Raw genomic sequence first — 22,019 nt, 5'->3', positions numbered from 1 at the left:
GGGAATTGAAAGGAATTAATTACTTTTGCCCCATTAATGCAACTCACAAGAGGATTTAGTGCTATCAACTTATTTGGATTGTCATGAAGTAGGATGTGACATGAATTTTGGCTACATGTCAGGATTTTTTTTTTTAGTATAACTTGGGTAAATATTGATTCTTTTCAGTAGCAAGATTTGAAAGAACCAAAGAAAGGAAAGATTAACAGATTTTACCAACTGCCCATTTCTAGCAATCATATTTTTTCAAGAAAATTTGACTTTAAGTGTTGCAGTTAATACTAAGTAAACACCTTTAAACTCCTTGTGGTATCCACGAAAATCAGTGAATATACATAGGCCACATTCTGAAAACAATTCCTTGGTGATAAATATATCATTAGCCAGGAGAAAGAATTGTGTCTTTTTTCTTAACAATCTCCTGGTTTGTAAATCTGTCCCTCTAGAAAAATTTATTGGGAGAAAGACTTTTCTATGAAGAAAAGCTGAAAACAGAACTGAGTACACATAAAAAGTTTGTGCACATTTTAAATATTTTATGTATTTGTGTAATTTGGCATATTTGTAATGTAAGACTTCACACTGATTGCTATTCTGGTCCTTTCTCATTAAATTTGTCGCTTGTATTCACATCATTTTCACTGAAACACACTTCAAATTTAATTTCTGTTGCTATACTGAATTATCATAAAATAGCATTTATAAAGTATTCATAAAGCAATGTCAATTTGCTAAACTCAAAGTACTCAGGAAGGAACAGTTGATAATAATTGAAATACTGAGAAGTGAATGTTAACAATTTTCCATGACAAGGATGTCTCATCATGAAGTTTAGACTCGCTACTATGCAATGAAACTAATGAAATATTAAAGAAAATTGTTAAATATCTTACTCTAAATCCTAACTCTTCGGATTTTCTTTCCTTATTTCCACCTCTCAGCTTTCTGATATACTGCAGTGGAAATGTAGTTAGCCTATAAACATCTTTCCCACAGTGCTGTCCCCTTATCTCCCTTCGTCTTCCAGAGATATTGTAGCAGTGCCAGAGTGGCCTTAGGAGCCTTTGTCTGCCAACATTGTGTGTAATTAGAGAAGCACAGGAACTCAGCCCCAGGGTCCCCTCTCTGGCATGTTATAGTGGCTGAGATTTCCTCAGTCATTTTGCGTTTTAAAGGCTCTTTAGTTTTCAGAAGTTCCTTACTGAAATAGAACTGCCTAAAGGAGAAGTGAGGTTGTGCAAGAAGAAGGCCCAGGGTAAGTGTGATGAGGAGGAATGATGGGCAGAAAACGTTCAGGATCAATTTCTGCCTCCTCAGGAGCTCTTTCTCCACAGGGCACTTGACTAGGTTTTCAATCTGTAACCCTCCCTCCCTATCTCTACTTCCTTTCGTAGCCAAGCTTCCTCTTTTGCATTCACTTTTAAACCCTGGAAATCTAGAGTTCATCATTCCCACGCTACTGAAGGGAGTTTCCATTGAGCTGTTACCAAAATTCCATTGCGAAGTGAAGGGTTCTCTCAGTCTTTATCATTCTGGACCTTTCTGTATACTTGATATGGCCACACCCCCTATGAAACTTTGTTCATTTGAATTCTGTAAGACCATCTTCTACGATAGCTGTTTTTGCCTTCTCAAACCTATAGCACTCTCTCTCTTTTTAAATCTGGTACTTAAATATGGGAATGTCTATGAGTCCATCAAATCTACATTCTGGCTCAGGTGATCCCAGATAACATCTATATCTTCTTCTTCTTCTTCTTTTTTTTTTTTTTTTTTTTTTTTGTCTTTTTGCCATTTCTTGGGCCACTCCCAAAGCACATGGAGGTTCCCAGGCTAGGGGTCGAATCGGAGCTGTAAACACCAGCCTACACCAGAGCCACAGCAACGCGGGATCTGAGCTGCGTCTGCACCCTACACCACAGCGCACGTCAACGCTGGATCCTTAACCCACTGAGCAAGGGCAGGGATCGAATTCGCAACCTCATGGTTCCTAGTCGGATTCATTAACCACTGAGCCACGACAGGAACTCCACATCTGTATCTTCTGTGGAGTACTTCCTGGCTAAAGCTCTTACAAAAACATGTACACCTACCCATGTACCAGATGTCACAGGTGCCTCAGTTCTTCTTACTGGACTTAGTGGTTAGCCTACCCCACCTAAGACTGCTTTTCTTTGAGTATTCCCTATCTCCTTTTATGAAATCATTATGTACTAATTTCTCAGGTTGGAAACCAGAAAATTTTTTTTCTATTCATCCCTTTCTTTCTATTTTCTCTGTACCAATTAGTCACTAAATAAATCCTGTGTATTCCATCTTCACTTGTCTGGTAGCCATCACTTTCTGTCCTCCCTCACTGTACTCACGATATTAAGCCTGAATTACTAACATTATCCACGCTTCTTATGTATCCTCTTTTTAGTTAGCTTGGTGTCTCAAAAGTGATTGGTTTCAAATTTAAATCTAATTTCTCCTCAAGTTCCCTTTCATTTTATTCCCATTTCCTTTACAAAAGAGTTCAAAATGTTCACAGTAATTCATGATGCATTCAGTAGTGTATTTGGCAGAGTTTGAGGACCCACCTACTGTGTGTGGGCTACACCATTGGAAGAAAAACACAAGGCTTGGTGCTCATGGTGTTTACACCTTATAAGGTCCTCCACAGGCTGTCCATTACCTATATATCTGATCACTCTTACCAATTTTCTACAAATGCCCTACTCCAGTAATGCCGTGCCACTGTGGTTCCCAGATGGTTTCACTACCTTCTTGGTATATGTTTCAGTAATTCTCTTTGCGATTAATAACTCTCTCTGGTCTCTTCTGGATCAGTGTAGTGACCCCTCCACTTCTCAGTTCATCTTTGTAATGGATTTCCTGTTCGCCCTTGTCAACAAGCTTCTGGAAACATCCTCCTTTGAATCACTGGGCATCCATATCACTCAGAGAGCTGTGAAGCCATCTCTCATTCATGCCTCTCTGAGAGAAGACACATTGTCTTTTTTTTTTTTTTTTTTTTTTTAAGGGCCACACCTGTGGCATATGGAGGTTCCCAGGCTAGGGATCCAATCAGAGCTATAGCTGCCAGCCGACACCACAGCAACGCGGGATCCGAGCCACGTCTGCAACCTACACCACAGCTCATAGCAATGCCAGATACTTAACCCATTGAGCAAGGCCAGGAATTGAACCCACAACCTCAAGGTTCCTAGTCAGATTCATTTCCGCTGCGCCACAACAGGAACTCGGAGACATTGCCTTAAAGCATTCTTCTAGCCTCCGAGTCTCGCACACTGTAAGCTGTGCGTGAATGGTTACGGAATGAACATATAAAGGTCTGTGATGAGAGCTTCTTGCCGGTTAACTTCACAGACCTACTGGAGGCTGAAGGGTTGGGTCTTTCTGAGATAACATGATTCCTTCCTTGGGCCAGATGCCTGAGCAATCAAGAACAGGAAACCATGATTCCTGAGATGCTGTGAAATTATTGGGGTGCTTTCTCCTTGTGCATACAGTTAACCTAATCAGACATCTTTTGTTGGCTTATGTACCTGTTCTGCCTTCATGTACCATCCCCATAGGAAAGTCTGGAAAATGTTTAACCATTAGAATGTAGTCACTATTATAGAAATGTTCTTTAAAAGTGAAATATATGTATATATGTATGTGAGTATATATGTATATATATATTTGTATTTTTTTCTGTCTTTATTTATTGTACAATAAGCTTTGTGATTAATTTATCCCATCTTCCTCAGCCTCAACCAGTGGTTAAGAGTCTGTTAGTAGCCAGAGGGAGATTTAGTGCAACAGCGAGAATCCACTACTCCTGCTGGAAAATCAGCTAAAAACTTGTTTCCTGCTGAGGATGAGTCAGTCAGAGCTTGAAATAAAAAAACACAGAGACCAATTTGAAGTCACGGAAACATTTCTGGAATTGCAGCTAGCATGTGCTGGGGCCTGTGAGCTGAAAACATGCATTTTATGAGTATTAGTAACATTCAAGTTCACTTTTGAAACTTATCTTTGATGTTCTCATTATTTCATTTGTATGAATTTCCACCAAAGCCTTATAATTTATTATGTGAAAGGGCTCAGAATTTTTAATGCACACTTTAAGGGGCACTGTCACTTCTTTTCCTTTCATGTGTAGATGGGGCCAATGAATCGAGTTAAAGGTTTTGAGAGGAATTTCATAGCTTAACTTTGCATTTGTGGAAATTAAGACACAAAGATCTTAAGAGACTTTCTCAATCTTGGAACATTACTGGGCTGCTCCTGTTCCATTAACCAAATGATTCATGATTTTTTTTTCCCCCTTGGGTAATATCATTAAGTCATAAGTCAAATCTGTGTAATCCCTCTGTATTGATCAAGGTTCCTACCTGATCCCGCTCCCGGCAGCAGAACTAGCCAGCTGTGCAGATCTGGGGACCCTCTGCCAAGGTAGGGAGTCAACATTGTCCTCTGAAGTCTCTGTTTCCTACTTGGTATTTTGGAAAATGTAGTTGTCATTGTTTTGAATTTCATCTTAATTTTCACTGGGGAAGCCAGCAACCAGCAAAACAGAGGAATTCATGGATGTGTTTTATTTGTGTGGGTGCACAGTGTGGAGAAAGAATGCATTCACACACTGCATGACCACATTTCCATAAAGCACTGAATTTTTAAATGTGAATGATTATATGCTATTAGCAAGGGTTGACTTCATTTTTTCCCCTCTATTTCTCCTCAAGAATACTGCACATGTCCAGTATAAATATAGCCATACAATATTTTGAAAAAAATATTCATGTTTAAAAAACAAGAGAAAAACTAAGTTGCATATTTAACTAAGTTTAAGACAAGGCCATGAGGCAATTTATGATGTACAATGTAACTTAAATATTAAGATAAAATAGTTATACTAAACTAAAGTGAATGTAATTTTATTAACTATTATAATGCCTAATGACTATACTATGGCCAGTATGCTCATTATTTTTCGTATTCTGAATAGTTGCATGCTCAATAATCTATAGAGTTGCATAAAGTTGAAAATAATAATATAAATATTTTGCTTTAATTTTATCATTGCGCCTTCTAATTACCCATGGCCCATTTTCATCCATTTATTCTATTATATGCTTCTTTTTGGAAGTAGCATGTTCTATGTGCCACATTAAGAATCATGACCATGCCTTTTGTAAAGCTGGATCTCTTACTAAGAAGATCAGAGCATGAAAGTGACAGGGGTTAAAAGTGAGACTAAATGAATAGAAACCTAGGCTGTCTTCTGCAGTTCCAGTGTAGGAGTAGAGTAGTCAGGGAGGAAGGATGTACCTCATTATTATCTTCGTTTCCTTTCTGAGACATTATCTCTTGACACCATGAAAATAAAATCATCAAGTAGTTTCTTTCCATGAACTCAGTGTAATTTAAAATAATTATATCAAGTAGAAAAAAAAAGAACACCTTAATTTTGCTTAGTCAAGGTGTGAAGAGTTATTTTTTAAGTTTTATTTTATTTTTTCTTTAATCTGAGATATCTATAGGGCTGATTCCTCGGGTCAAAGGAGTAGATACCAGCCTTTTCCGCCCCTATGACCTAAATGACCAAAAAGCACTTTCATATTCACTGATGTATTTTACATTAAATAGCTATAACTGATTGTTCATAACTTAAAAATATAAGACTTCAATAAGAATCCCTATTCTTAAGTATTATGTATTATTCTGGAATGGGCAATTATTTTAGTTAAGAATACATATTTTGAATAAGAAGTTCAGTATTTTCTAAAGAATCTTTGGAAGATGATTCTTTTTATAATCACTGAAGTGTTTTACATTTAGGTCATTTTTTTCTAATTAAGAGAGATACTTAATAAATGGTTATTGTACATAGAAATGTACATATAAAATGTACTCCTAAGATAAATTTAAAGAAAATTAAGTGTATCATTATTTTACTATTTATATTGTTCCTCCAGAATCCCTGAAAAAGATATTATCAAAGCCTTACTTAAAGGCTTAATCTTTGAGAACGTCAGAAGCATAGCTATGACATAATATTTTGAAAAGTCCCCCTGTAAGGCTTGCCCTTATGAAATTCATTTTATCCATCTGCATTTAGTAAAGTTATCGGGATCTTTAAATAATTGAATTCATCTATACATTTCATTCTCTTTTATTTTTATTTATATTTATCTTCTCAAGGAGAAATGTTTTTTCTTCTGTGATTTTATTTTGCTAATCACGATGTCAGAAAGACTGACCTAATTTAGGTAATTTTCAAACTGGCAGGTGCTATATAGATTTCCTTCTCCAACCTTTCTTTTTACAAACTTAGGAGACTGAGTTCTAGTCATTCACTGCGTGGTTGTCAGCCTTTAAATGGCAGACCTGTGTCTAGAATCTAAATGATCTTTCTGCATCCCCTTTGTACCAGCTCCAGACTCTTGTGCATTATGGCACCAAAGGCAATGGGAACAGATTCCTAAAGTGCCATAGAAAGCATTGCTTTATTTTATGCATTATAACCTTAGAATCTGTTATATTTAGTGGCAAGAAATGGTTTCTGTACCTCCTCTATATATTTTCATGCATTAGTTGCAGATTGCTCATCCATATTAACTTTCATGTGCTCCTTGCAAAATTACATCTCTCTCATCTTTATTACCAGCTACTGTAAACCCTCCTAGTACTACACCACCTACTGTCAGCACTAACATGCCTGTTACTAACAGAACCGATAAACAAAGCAATGGTAAGAAATCATTCCCTTCTGTATTTGGAGTATGTCTGACTTGATGAAAAATTGTATTCTAAGGGCGGAAATATCTAATGTTTCAACAAAGTTTCTGTTGCTAGGACCAGTTGGTATGTTTGTACATTTGCAAGATGAATAAAATAAATATCGCTTGACTCCCCGAGTTCCCCACCCTAATGACCACGGGAAGGAGTACATGTCCAATACCACCTTCTGCACTTTTAGTTAAAGTTTCTTCAAAGGAACCTTGAAGAGAAAGACGTTAATTTCTTAAGTATTAATGTGTGTTGTACTAGAGATCTGAGAAGAAAACTAGTCATAGCATTCTGTCAGATTATTCTCTAAGGAATCTAGTTTTTAAAGAAAATTAACAGAACACTGTAAACCAGCTATAATGGAAAAAATAAAAATCATTTAAAAAATAAAAAGAAAAAAGAATATTATAATCTCAAAAAACTAAATTTTAGGAATTTAATTTCTCATTAAGACCAACTTTATGTTTAAGCATTTGTAACATTTGAATAATTTTTTAATGATTTTTATTCTTTCCATTATAGCTGGTTTACAGTGACCTTTTTTTTTTTAATTTTTATTTTTTGGTCTTTTTGTCTTTTTAGGGCCGTACCCGCAGCGTATGGAGGGTTCCCACGCTAGGGGTTTAATTAGAGCTGCAGCCGCCAGCCTTCGCCACAGCCACAGCAACATGGGATCCAAGCTGCATCTGCGACCTACGCCATAGGTCATGGCAACGCCGGATCCTTAACCCACTGGGCAAGGCCAGGGATCAAACCTGCGTCCTCATGGTTACTTGTCAGTTTTGTTAACAACTGAGCCACGATGGGAACCCCTGGTTTATAGTGACATTTAAATCATTTTTATATGGCATTCCTTTGCTCTCTGTATTTATTTGTTGAAGAATAATGGTTAAAATGTTATTGTGTATCAACTAAATCATAAATCAATTTCTGACTGACAAAACTTCAAATAACTGCCAGTACATCTTGTTTTTTCCTCTACATACACATTTCTATTTATAGTATTTATAATTTGCAAATATAGCAGGTACAGAAGAAATGAACAAGGAAAGACCAGGTGAATTGAGTAATTATTTAGTCTGCTACCTATATTGACTACATACATAGTTTTCTGGAAATTCAGAATAAGTGACTTCAGTTTCTTCTAAAAAAGAGAAATTCCAATCAGGTTACCACACTACTGCCTCAAACATAGTAATATTCTCAAATATGAGGTATCAGAAACAAAGGGATTTTCTCAACCGCAATTGTTTAACTTGCAAGGCCAAGACCTCTGTAATATATTACCAGGGACCAAAACCCAGAGACAAGAAATCCATGTAGTTCATTTTTTTTTCTTTTGGTTTGAAGGGTTACATCAACTTCCTCTGTAAGGACATTTAAATTGGAAGTATGGAATATTTTACATGAAATGTAGATATAAATTTCATTAGGGTTATAAAGACATCGATTCAGGGAAGTGTTTATGGTTATTCTGGTAGTTACACCAAGGAGATTTATGATGGAGCAAAAATTCCAGCAACCCCCAAGAAAGCAAGAGCAGCTGAAATTTCCAGCACATATTTCACGTGGATTCCAGCCAGTAGATGGGAATATTCTAATTCTAACTAAGTATTCCACTCTTTGTATGAACATACAAAGAGCCTCTGTGGCATTCTCCCTCCAGGACTGGCACATCCTCCACTGCCCAAGAACGTTTACATGATGCTTCAGAGTCCTGGACTTGGTGGAGTGGAGCTGTATTCACTCAATCATGTCATTTCTGACATTCTTGAAGAGAGCCTTGTTCAGTCCATCTCTCTCTGCGTCATAACCTTCGCTGAAGTTTCAACAAAGCAAGCAAATGTTAGAATCAGTTAAAATAGTTTGACTTGACCACTTTAAAGAAGAAGAATCTAGCTCAGATGATTCTTGATAACAATGTAATCCTAGCACTTAAAAATATTTAAAAATATTTGAAAGTCATAGTGGAGTAGAATTAGTCTCACAGTTGTGTACTCAATTTATGTACTATCTGAACAATTTTACCACATTCTTGAACCACTTCTACTATTTATTTAATAGCTTTTTCCCCTAAATTGACTCACTATTTGAACATTTATATTTACATGGGGAAATTAATATCACTGTTGTAAAATGAAACCAGTGCTACTTGTTTTAAAATAGAAGAGAAAATTGAAAATTAAAATAATGAAAACAAATGTTACTGAATTCTCTGTATATCCTCTTGGCTTCTCACATCTCACCACCTGAAGCCTTTATTATCTTTTTTAAAAAGAGAGGGTGAGGGTTAGAGACACACTGTAATTAAGATTTGTTTCCTTTGGTGTAGTCAAATTTGAAATAATTGAAAAGAGAATTAATTGTTTACCTTGTGAGTAAATGGGATTTAATATCATGTCCTAGACTGTCTAAGAGCATTCACACACTGTTAACAGTTTCAAATATGCTTTTCTTACTCCTTGGGAAACTGATGTTGTAAACATTCTCAGGCCTATGATCTGATATATGAAAGAGCCCTGTTTTGTTCCCTGTGAGGTTAGACACAGCTATCAAGTCAGTTATCTACCTCGTCCAGTCCTTTAAACTCTGGACTCTCAGAGAGATTTAGTTCATCAGTAATGATACTCTGGGGTGGGGAGGGGAGAGGAATTGAGATTGACAGTCAGATATTTTTTTTCAGCATATCAATAACATTTGTCTTCACACTTTTGTGAAATGTTCCTATTTACCTGTACAAGTTCTTTTTTGTTATTTTTCTATAGGATTTTAATCTAATACTGCAGATTATGTTCTAAGAAAATCTGATAGCTTTAGGCTACTTATCACAAACAGATAGATATTGTAGTACATAAGGGATAATCCAGGTAGTCCCACAAATAACCTTTGTGCCTCTTCCATTACATTGCCAAGAAAAGCTCTTCACTGTTATTTACATTCCAAGTCATATCTTCTATGCTTGAGGCATTGCTGTAGTGCTACTGAATATTAAACTTTTGTGAGGTCAGCACAGGCAATGCAAGTAAAAAACTAACTTTGTTAGTCTTTATTATTGTTCTAAAAAAAACCCCCTAACTTACAAATTCAAATTGTGTCACTGCTTCTAATTTCTCACATATGTTTGACTACTCAAAAAATTTCACTCTTGGAGTTCCCTGGTGGCCTAGTGGTTAACGATTCAGCTTAATACTACTGTGGCTTGAGTTTGAATCCTGGACCTGGGAATTTCTACATGCCCCAGGCACAGACAAAAAAACAAACACACAAAAAATCACTCTCAGGATATTTGTGTGGACCCAGTAATCAATCTAGCTTTATGTGACAAATTTCCTAGGACATTGTGTAGGTCACTGAGATCCTGTAATTCCCTCATCAGTAGTTCAAAGAAATAGTCTTGAGTCTAGAATAACATTTGATTTATGTTTTAACATCCATTTTTTTCAAATGCATATTTTAAAACCTACCTTTTCAAACCTATATTTCATACCCTTGAATGGAGAATAAGGTAGTGTCTTTTCCCATCAAAAGTGGGAAAGATACTTGGTAGTATCTTCCAAGAAACTCTGAGAAGAGTGTTAAGATTTAAAAAAAAAGGGGGGGGGGGACGATTATGTGGAGGAAGAACTGCAAATGGGAATATGTTTTGATACCACGTCTGTTATAGCAATAAATGATTTCTACTCTGAAGTTGTGTGTGGCTGGAAGAGTTACCTGACTGGAAAAAGTCCATCATGAATTCTTCAGGTTTGGATGTCATTATTAGGACAATACATACATCTTTTGAAGTCTGTGGAACATACGAAGATTTGTGAATAACTCTTCTATTGAGAGACCTTGGGAGCTGTTACATCTATAGAAGGTGACTTTTGACGAATAGGAAGACTTTTGATGGGAAAAGCCTGCATTAGTGTGTCTTAACTGTGCACTTTCTGCAATGGCAGTGCTTAAACCACTTATTTTTGCTGCAGTCCAAAACCTTTCTAACCAGTCCTTCATGGACATTTTATCTTACTTTGACTATTCATTCTTGGACATTTCTTAGGACTACTAGCTGACTACGTTATCCAAAAAGTTTAAATAAGAAAACCAAGTGGATGCCACTGAATCATTTTTGGCTAAATGTATAAATACCTCATTCTAAGGCTTCTGAAGAGAGACTACTTGAAAATGATTAATAGCCAGGAGAATGTCTAACACTTAATGATAAATTTTTGCTATAGTCACTTATTTTATTTGCCATAAGCACTATAACTCTAGGGAGAGTCCTGTATTTATAAATCGATATAAACTATCTCTGATATGGAATAGCTTTCTCATTTATAGAAACAGCAAATTGAAAAAACAAGTGAGGAAATATTTTAAATTTAAATAAAAATACCTTAAGTGTTTCAGTGCTTCCATAACATTTCATAAATGTGAGTAATTAAAAATACTTATTTTTTAGTACTTTGCTATAGAGGGAAAGAATACCACTCCTAACACAAATGCGTGCTGTAGGGCTCCATCTAGTGGTAGCTTGTCAGTTATTTTACTGGCACTAGCAAACATTGACAGAATTTCCCTCGGATCCTGACATCAGAATAGTTGATATATATTGGACTTCTGCAACTTGAATTTCCTCTCTTCGGAATGGCCATGATTTGATGTGATGAGATCTGTAGTATAAAATTTTTTTTTGTTTTGGCCTGCATTATTATCATTTGTTTTAAATATATTCCTGTACTGATTTTTCATTCAGAGTATTTTTAAAAGGAACATAAAATTAGGTAATTAAAATACCTGAAGAGTTTTAGAAGCTGGAATAACTTAGTATGCATAAATATCCTTGGATTTGTACCAACTTCATGTATTTATATTATTACATCTGGAAGTGCTGTTTTTTTTAAACATGAATTTCTGACCCCTATAGTGGAAAAACAGTCCTGTGACTGGAATTTTCATTTTGGTAGATTTGGAAGTTCCCAGAGGCATACTTTTGTACTATCTACTACCTCCCCGAAATCTTCATTAAATCTCTTTCCCATTTTTAAATTATATACTTCTACTCTTTCTATGCATATTTCACTTATGTTTTTTAGCATGAAGACAGATGACAGATTGACAATAATCAAGAATCAATTTTTCTCTCTATAACCTTCCATATTTTAAAGAGTCTTTTTCTCATTAGTTATTTTTAATAAGGTGCCCTATAACACTGTCTAGAGAGATATAGCAAATTCTGGCTTGTCAGTGTAATTTTCATTAAAATATGTATGTTTATTTTATAAGATTACACACACACACACACACACACACACACACACACAGCTACTTTAAAGATTGCACTCCCCCCAAAAAAAGCAGAATCTCCTTCTGACATAGAATTTTACATTAAAAGCAAGTGAGTCCAAGAGTTCCCGTCGTGGCACAGTGATTAATGAATCTGACTAAGAACCATGAAGTTGCGGGTTCGATCCCTGGCCTTGCTCGGTGGGTTAAGGATCCGGCGTTGCCGTGAGCTGTGGTGTAGGTTGCAGATGCGGCTCAGATCCCGCGTTGCTGTGGCTCTGGCATAGGCCGGTGGCTACGGCTTCAATTTGACCCCTAGCCTGGGAACCTCCATATGCCACGGAGTGGCCCTAGAAAAGGCAAAAAAGACAAAAAAAAAAAAAAAAAAAGGCAAGGAGTCCAGTTGAAATTCCATCTGCAGATACTCTTTTTTTCCATATTTCCTTTGATACAAATGATTATATTTATGGAATTTATATGAAAAATATGATTTAGTAGAAGTAAACACTTTAGTGGGGAAGGGAAAGAGGACAGAGAGAATGAGGAGCCGTGGGCCATAATTATGTGATGCCTGTTCCTTTCCAAATTAAGTTTGGCTCATCATCTTACTAAAGTTTTCACATCCCAAATTATCATTCTTCATAATCTACAAAAAAGGATAATTTTTTGTTACAAGAAATCAAATTGTGCATAGAAGGGTCATAACTTGGCAGAGAGTAGATTGAAATCTATAGAATTTAAAAATATGAAGTAACTATGCAGGTGATAATTTAGGAGTAATGTATTATCTATAAGAGTAAACTGAATGATGACTTTTTAAAAAGTTGCAAAGGTCAATAGGAATGAAGTTAAAATATCTCGAAATTTTTCTGTACCTATATAGAAGCTGTTTCTTTTAAATAGTATTAAATTATGCTATTGTAAATATAAGGTGATAAGTGTATGACTGTAAAATGTAATTAATGAAATAAATCCTATTTCCAATGGACAGATGGAATTGTTTATAGAATTTCCATAGTGGTTCAAAACACCCTTCATCACCCTGAGGTAAAAGTACAGAGCATGGTTGCAGAATGGGTAAGTGAATTGTAAAATTTCTTTTTTGGCTTTAAACCTTTAATCTCTGGAAATCTGGAAAAACCTCTACTGTCTAATTGAATCCACAGATCATACTGAAACATAGATACTTCATTATAAATGTATGAGTAGATATATAAGTGAGTTATTGCACTTCTGAATAGAAAGAAAGGTTAAATTTGAATAAAGGACAAGAAACTGAGTCCAGTGAAAAGTGCTACATAGGAGTTCCCTGGTGGCCTAGTAGTTAAGGATCTGGCATTGTCACTGATGTGGCGTGGGTCACTCCTGTGGTTCAGGTCACATTTCTGATGTTATTAATTCTGTGAATTAGCATTCACTGGAGAGTTTATGCTTTAGACAAGGTATAATTTTATGTTTATTTCATGCATAGTTTTCTTTTTTTTTTAATTCTTTTTTTCCTCTCTTTGTGGCCACACTTGCAGCATATGCAAGTCCTAGGGCTAGGAGTCAAATTGAAGCTATAGCTGCCAGCCCACACCACAGCCATGGCAACACAGGATTCAAGCCATATCTTTAACCTCTGCTACAGCTTGTGGTAATGCTGGATGCTTAACCTACCGAGCGAGGCCAGGGATCAAACCCACAACGTTGTGTCCTTAACCTGCTGAATCACAAATGGGAACTCCCTCTTGCCTGGTTTTTAACATAGCATCATTTTCATCAGAAGCTAAGTGTCAATGGACACTTTTTGCTTAAGATACCAAAGCAGGTATTTGATAACAGAAAATATAGGTGGTGTCCCTGATTCATATTATTGCTATTTATAATTTTAAAATAACTTTTTACCAGAATTTTCTAGAATTTATGTTAGTTTTAAAAATGCTTACAAGGAAGGGGAGTTCCTGTTGTGGGTTTAGCAGAACTGAATCCTACTAGTCTCCATCAGGACGCAGGTTCGATCCTGACCTTGCTCAGTGGGTTAAGGATCCAGCATTGCCATGAGTTGCAGTGTAGGTCATAGATGTGGCTCAGATCTGACATTGCTGTGGCTGTGGCAGTGGCTGGCAGCTGTAGCTCCGATGTGACCCCTAGCCTGGGAATATGCCGTGCATGTGGCCCTGAAAAGCAAAAAAAAAAACCAAAAAAAAAGAGAATGATTACCAGGAAGGCTAAGTGTGTATATGAAGCAAAACCAAAAAAAAAAAAAAAAAAAAAATTAAAAATGAGAAGTTCATGTCAGTAAATCATGTTTTGTAATTATATTGGACAATGCATATGGAAGGTTGCTATTTATATTGAAAGGAATTGTTTCATTAAAAAGTCTGGTGCTGAGACCCATAAAGATTGTTAAATAACCACATAATGACGATAAATAACACAGCTCCCCATAATATTGAACTTATTTTTAGTTTGTTTTTTTAAAGGTCTATACTGTTAAATTTATTTTTCTTGCTACTAATGTTCTGATGAGATGATAATTGCTGGAAAAACATGTATTAATGAACCTCTGTGTTGAATGAAGAATGTGAAAGGTGTGTATGGCGCTGATCTTCTCCACGTACCCTATTGCAGCTAAGTTCTCAGTGTTATGGCTAATTAGAGGCCTATTTCAGAGAAAGCCTTTTATAATATAGGCTGGAAAGGAAGGTGTGGCGTTCCCAGACAGACAGCCTTGGGTTCCAGTCTGGGATCCACTGCTTCTTAGTTGCAGCTTGGGCAAGTATTTCATCTCTATGAAGCTCAGTTTCCTCATGTGGTGGCTGGGGGGACAGTGCAGGTAATATCTATCTCATTAGCTGTCATGAGAATGAAAGAAATAACATTTGTAAAGTTCTTGGCTTACTTTACAAGATCCAGCAATTATTTTCTGTACCTTTCTTTCACTTCTCTAGCTCTTCAGAATTTTCCTGAGGTCTTATTCCAATAACAATTTGTGGGAGAGAAGAAATTGGATTCAATGTAGTTAAAGTATTACTCAAACTCACCCTTTTCTGTTGTATTTTCAGCTCAACTCAACCTTCCAGAATTGGAACTACACTGTTTATGTGGTAAATATCAGGTAAATGACAGAATGAAAAATTTGAGAAATAAAAAGTAGTGTCTAATTTAGTACTATCCTCTGCCTGTCTTAGTGGTTATATTTACATACACATACCACAAACACAGACACTCATACCATAGTCAATCTTTCTAAAACAACCAGCTCCCTCTTATGTCATTTCTTTGCACAAAAGACTTCAATGATGCAGCAAGAGTTTAAAAATTCTTTTGATTATTTAAAATGTTAGCTTGCACTCCCAAAATATATTTGCGATTTTATATAGATTATATATATGCAGGTGTATGTGTATATTACTTTATCAGTATATTATATGTTTTAATGTATCATAAATTAAGAGAATATTTAAATATAAATAGAAGTTCTGTTAGTTGGTTCTCATGCCCCAGTAGATCATCTAGAGCACCTCCTGGGTCGCATGCCCCCCAGTTCAGAGACCATTTTTCTATAAGATGAGATGTCTACAGTCTGATTGCAACCTAGCTTTTCAAAATTAACATTCTCTCATCTTCCATTTAAGTACACCACTAAATCTCTACAGAGAGTGTCATCCACCTGTCTTCCTCTGCACCTCGTTTTTATAGTCTTATACTTAATTTCTAAAGTGTATGAACCCTAGATGTGTATTCTGTGAACCCAAGGGATATAATAACACTGAAAAAGGGATCAGATGGTCAAATTCGTTCAGGAGCTAAATTATTAAACAAACTGAAGCAGGTTTCTCTATATCAGAGCATCTTAGGTTCTTTCATGTCCTGATGTGCATTATGAATCTTGAAAAGAGACGAAGGCGTGTAGTGGCCAAGCTTTGTTTTTGCTCAGGTATATGAGCAAACCTCAGAACACGCCTTCACAAATGCTGGCTTAGAATGTGCTTCTGCCTCTTCCTCTCACCTCCTCAAATTGTGTTGTTGATCATTTGGCAGATGAGCTTGGTAATGAATACACGTATTTGTATTTATAGTTTTCACCAGATCACAGAAGAGGATAAGATTAAAGTGAGGAGAAGCCTTGTGAATGATCAAAGGTAAGGCTGAACAAGTCTTACAGAAAATGTTACATCCTTTCTCCTGCTGTTTTGACTGTCTGGTAAAGAAATGAAATCAATGAGATAGGAGAGGAAACATCTCCATCCAGTAGAAGTAGACATTTCAGTTATTTTTTTAGACCTAAGGCCTTCTTCTTTTCTTATAGTTAAAAGTGTAAATTAGCAGACTGGGTAGAAATACACAAATACACATCTGATAAAAATAATTAAGAAGTGGAAGACTTATTATTTTAGTAGTTCAGGTTTATTTGTGATAACCAATTGTCTCTTATTTGAAATTTCAAAGAGACCTTCCAAGAAAAAAAATTATAATTTTATTTTAAGTAAGGTACTTATGTACAGTAGTGTTTAATAATATGGATCATAGATGCTAAAATATTTTCAGCATTCAAAGAGATCAGCTAATTTTCTGAAGTCTTCATTTTTAAATTTATGTCAAGGTTGTGACTTAAGCAGGCAGGTAATTTAATGGATATGTGCACCACATATACTCAGCTGGCATATGAAGACCAATTATTCAGAGTACTGTATAGTAAAAGCCAATGTAAACTCCTAAATGAAATAAATTTAATTGTGTTCAGGTAGTATATTGCATCTCCATAGAATTAAAAAAATTAGTTGAAAAGTAAAGTTCATGTCTTACTCGGTTTCAATTAACTGAATTAATGTTATGTATTTACAACTGTAATGATGGAATATACTCCTTCTCAGGTGATATATGAGAAGATAGTAATACAATTTCATATGAAAGTTGACCAGAGAGCTTTATTCTTGTTTTTTTCTTTTTCTATTCAGCATTAGAAAAACACAGTTTTTAAGGTTTTATAGCAAACTTATCATTTCTGTATATATTCAGCAGACTGGTCTGAGCCATCTGATTTTTTTTTTTTTTTTTTTTTTTTTGGTCTTTTTGTTATTTCTTTGGGCCGCTCCCGCGGCATTTGGAGGTTCCCAGGCTAGGGGTCAAATCAGAGCTGTAGCCCCTGGCCTACGCCAGAGCCCCAGCAGCGCAGGATCCGAGCCACGTCTGCAACCTACACCACAGCTCACGGCAACGCCGGATCGTTAACCCACTGAGCAAGGGCAGGGACCGAACCCGCAACCTCATGGTTCCTAGTCGGATTCGCTAACCACTGCGCCGTGACGGGTACTCCTGAGCCATCTGATTAGGGAAAGTTTTTGTTTTTTTCTTTTTAGTTTTCTGGAATTGTTGCTTTTCCTTTATGATCTAAAGAACAGAGGAATGTATTTAATGTATTTTAACCCTGTATTCTTGATAACAGGACTCTTTTATTTAGCCAATAATTTCTTCTGTAACCCTTATTGCTAGATCATATTGAGCCTTGAATAATGAATCCAGCAGTAATCTGGATCCCTTTGCTAGACACTTGCAATCGGAGAAGCCGAGGTCTAGTTGGAGAGATCTCCAGTGGTAGTATACCCTCTTCTGAGGGCTCAAATTCAGATTATAATCACTTAAATTCAGGGAAAATTCCTGTCTGTCAAACCAATGGTTAATTTTACCAAAAATTATAAGCAGAATGAACTTATCTATGTGGGAAAATCCATACATTTTGTTTTTCTTTGGTATGAACTCCTAGCCTTAAAATTTGTTTTTTTCTGGAGTTCCTGTCATGGCTTAGTGGTTAACAAATCCAACTAGGAACCATGAGATTGCCAGTTCGATCCCTGGCCTCACTCAGTGGGTTAAGGACCTGGCATTGCCGTGAGCTGTGGTGTAGGTTGCAGATGAGGCTCGGATCCCTTGTTGCTGTGGCTCTGGCGTAGGCCAGCGGCTATAGCTCTGATTAGACCCCTAGCCTGGGAACCTCCATATGCCGCGGGTGTGGCCCCAGAAAAGACAAAAAACAAAAATAAAGAATAAAAAGATAAAATTTGTTCAGTCTTTACCTCCATCTCTTTCTTCCCACTTGCTTTTATGCTCATAGATGAATCTTTGTAGTCTCTCATGGTTTTTCTCAAAACTGCAATCTACTAGTCTTACATATACTCTTTTTCCCCCAATCTTTCCTTTCATTTGGATTGTAACACTTAACACAGACCCTAGTTTTAGATAATGCTATCATACTCTATCACCTAGACAGACAGGAAACCAAAGTCACAGAGAATGGTTTATTCAAATAAAGAATGCTTGATGGTAGCAGCAGATAGAATTGGACTTTGCAGAACCATAAAATAGTTTCAGTTTCCAGGATGAGGGAGGAGAACAACACAGATAAGACCCGTGAAAACGCATGGTCATTCTTGAATTGCTGAATTTGGGTCTTCTGTACCATCCACAGTACACTGTACTGAGTTCTCAATATTCAGGGGAAGTGAAAGGTCATATTCCCAACTATAAATTCTCAATTACCAGAGTGGCAAAGCTTAGCTTCCAACAATAATTTAATCAAGAGGTTCTAGGCCTTTAAAAAGTTATTAATGTATCACAGTTCACCATTATTTATTTGCGTCTACATTTGTCTCATCCTGAAACATGACTTACATATGAATAGTAAGCAGTAAATCATTTTGGAGATAAATAGTTTTTCAGAGTGAATTATGAGAATTGTAGGGTGTATTGTCCTTGAGATACCACAGATATTTAGGGGAAAAATAGAGTCATTTAAAAATGTCACCTAACTTTGAATAGCTAATATTTCACTTTTTATGACATCACAGAGATGTTAATATTCTATTTCATTTGTACCAATACCCATAGTATTTCATAAATAAAGTATGCTGCTGCCTCTTCACTGAGTACTTCATAGTTATTTCAAAAACAATGCTACCGCTTTCACTTTGGGCATCTGTTGATTTTTGCTCTTTACAGCTGTGATTACAATTAAGCTAAAAATTGTATTACTTTTAACTATAGAACCAGAGTTTTGATGGAGCTTTTAAGATACGTCTCTGCTTCTCATAGAGACATTTTTTTTTTAAAGGCATGCCAGGTCCAACAGTCTATATACTTCTAAGTAATATGCTGGCCAGTCACCAAGTGAATTTCGAGTACTTATTTTGTAACTCTTCACTGTACAAAGTACTAGTGAAAGCTTCATGGAGATAGAAAATCATTTATTGTGATTCTGGAGAAATTATACTATTTTTAAAAGTAACACAATAATTTCAATAGTTAACTGTTTAATTAGATTAGTTGAAATTCTAATTTTTCTTAAATTTTTTTCTTTTTGACTTTAAAGAAACAGTGTAGCACTAGCCATAAATATGGCCCTTTCCTGCTTGGATGCTATAAAATATTCCTTAAAGTATTTCTCAAAAGAAATGAGGTGATAAGATATGATAGGATAATACATGCAATATCCTATAAAATCTTTTATGTTGAGATTTCTTAACATTATAATTCATGCATCTAGAGAATTCTTTGAGTGCCTGGATATATTTCTTTCTTCTTCTTCTTCTTTCTTTTTTTTTTTTTTTTTTTTTTTTTGTGTGTGTGTGTGTGTGTCTTTTTAAGGCCGCACCTGCAGCATATGGAGGTTCCCAGACTAGGGGTCCAGTCAGCTGTAGCCACCGGCCTTTTCCAGAGCCACAGCAACTTGGGATCCAAACCACATCTGTGACCTACACCACAGCTCACAGCAATGCCAGGTCCTTAACCCACTGAGCAAGGCCAGGTATCAAACCCACGTCCTCATGGATGCTAGTTGGGTTCATTAACTGCTGAGCCACAGTGGGAACTCCTGGGTGTATTTCTTGTCTCACCACTTTAGGGTCATCTTCTTACTACCATATCCAAATGTTCTCTTTTTCTACCAAAAAACCCCAGCCAGTTAGTCAAGAACCCCAACAACGATTCTATCTGAATTCTTTTCCTAGGTTGGTGATTTGGGCCCTTCTAGTTTACAATGCCACCAACAGTTCCAGTTTAGAAGGAAGAACAATTCAACGGAAGCTCTTAAGAAATAATGAGTCCCTGGATGAGGGCTTGAGGGTACATACAATCAGTGTGCGGCAACTGGGTAAGTGCCTTGAATTTTTTTATAATGTGTATTTTATATGATTACATATTCAGGTTTAGTTGAAATAAAAACAACAATGTTCTTCCTTTGTGTGTTTATTTAAAGCTATTTTTTTTCTGATGAAATTCAGCCTATTAGTGATGTAACAAATGGGTGACATAAAAGCTGTCCAAGGACTGGAAAGAGGCAGATGAAAGTTTATACCCTATTTTAGGAGCATATTATGAAAATACTAAGAATATGGGCAAAATGCCAAAATAACCTTGACTAGAATTGGCTTCAACTTTAGGAATAAAGAGAGTGTGTATATGTGCATATGAGAACTCTAATGAGGTAAATCTGCTAAAGATTTGTGTGAGAACGATGGTGTGTTTCATGTTTACACTCACATAAGTTTTTTTTATTTGATAGTTTTATAAGACGTAATTTTGACTATGAAATGTATTTAATGTTTATTTTTCCTAACTTCTAACTTTTTACAAATTCTGAACACAAAAAACTGGTATTTTAGTTTTGCATGGAATAAGTATGTAATTAGCAATGTTGTTTTACTCTCATCTTGCACCTCTACTTTCAAAAAGTTGATTAGTATCTCTCATGTTGGGTCTTATTTTCACATAGGTATATGTTATGCTGAGGAGAATCCTAAAGGATATAAATGGCCAACCATCCAGCCTTCTATATACAATGCCCCCTGTCCAGGGAAACCAGGCTTCTATGCTTCACGAACATGGTAATATTTGCTGGACTCGTGCCAGCAAATTCCACCTTACCTACCTTCCCAGGGTTACACGTGCCGTACCTCAGGTCCAGCGCAGGGTGTATTAATTTCAAAGAAGGGCAGGAATCTCTGCATATGCCTGATCATACACACTCCATGAGGGGTAAAGATGAGGCAGCTAAGTTACCCAAAAAAGCCCGTTTTTTTGTTTTGTTTTGTTTTGTTTTTTCTCCAAGCAACATGCCAATCTAGCCTTCTCCAAAGAAAGGTGGAGAAACTTGGAAACAAGAGGGTGGCTCTAGAGCAAAGTACCTTGCTTGTGGATGAACGGAACCAGCTCACAGCCCTGGAACACACATCTGACATTTTGGGAGTGGTTGTCATTGGATGGGGAAAGAGGCAGCAAAGAGAGAATAAAGACAGGATGCAGGTTAGGGCAGTGTGCTAGTGGAGACAGTCAAGGTGTAGTTTTCCTCTAAATGTTGAACGGAGACCGTGAGACAGGTTGAGTGCAGAGACTTCACCAAGTAGCAAGTCAAATCCAGTTCTTCGTGGTCCACCTCACCGTCAATTATTGTTTTCTTACGGGGGGCAATTTGGAAACTGAAACTGCCCAAATAGAAATACTCTGCCCCCCCCTTGCTGGGTTTAACATGTGGTGGAGAGGAAAGAAGGGGACTTCAAAGAGCTTGCTGACTTGAGTTGAACTGTGGCTCTACCTCTTCCTGGCTTTGAGACCTTGGAAAATTCCTTGGTTTATCTATTTTCTCATCTGTAAAATGTGGATTATAATCTGCTCTACAGAATCAGGTGAAATCAAAAAGAGATTTTATCTGGAAAGGTATTAAAGCAGTACTTGATTTACATTACCAACTATGCTTTTAATCTTAGTAACCTGATGTAGCCTCAGTGAGGATGTAGGGTAGGATAGGATATAGCCTCAATGAGGATGTAGGCTAAGGCTGTTGCTAATATTTTTTTCACTTTTTCTTTTCTATAAGAATTTTTATTATGAGTTTTATTTCAATATATTACAGTCTTATTTTCAAGTGAAACATTTAGATAGCAAATTCTAACACTCATTATTAACCAGTTTAGTCAGCTCTAATGTCGTTG

General features: G+C 36.3%; 1 protein-coding gene across 22 annotated transcripts in view; it reads left to right on the top strand.

Annotated features, from left to right (window-relative positions):
• The window catches only part of ADGRG6 (adhesion G protein-coupled receptor G6), a 139,025-nt gene that overhangs the window by 74,624 nt on the left and 42,382 nt on the right, over positions 1 to 22,019 (top strand). For 11 of the 22 annotated variants that reach the window (XM_021087180.2, XM_021087239.2, XM_021087195.2 and 8 more), the window contains 7 exons: positions 4,378 to 4,446; positions 6,662 to 6,745; positions 13,043 to 13,128; positions 15,099 to 15,151; positions 16,116 to 16,178; positions 20,040 to 20,182; positions 20,804 to 20,915. In XM_021087180.2, coding sequence (XP_020942839.2) covers positions 4,378 to 4,446; positions 6,662 to 6,745; positions 13,043 to 13,128; positions 15,099 to 15,151; positions 16,116 to 16,178; positions 20,040 to 20,182; positions 20,804 to 20,915 — 610 coding nt within the window. The remainder of the gene's footprint in view (positions 1 to 4,377; positions 4,447 to 6,661; positions 6,746 to 13,042; positions 13,129 to 15,098; positions 15,152 to 16,115; positions 16,179 to 20,039; positions 20,183 to 20,803; positions 20,916 to 22,019) is intronic. The other 11 variants (XM_021087216.2, XM_021087261.2, XM_021087227.2 and 8 more) reach the window with 1 other exon arrangement.

This window comes from Sus scrofa, chromosome 1 (genome assembly GCF_054392235.1).
Source record: "Sus scrofa isolate SSC_HxYL_T2T_F1_AM1 chromosome 1, Sscrofa_HxYL_maternal_Yorkshire_Landrace_v2.0, whole genome shotgun sequence".
In the NCBI taxonomy this organism is placed as follows: Eukaryota; Metazoa; Chordata; class Mammalia; order Artiodactyla; family Suidae; genus Sus; species Sus scrofa.
The sequence above is the reverse complement of the archived record's forward strand: the minus strand, read 5'-3'. Positions and strand labels throughout refer to the sequence as shown.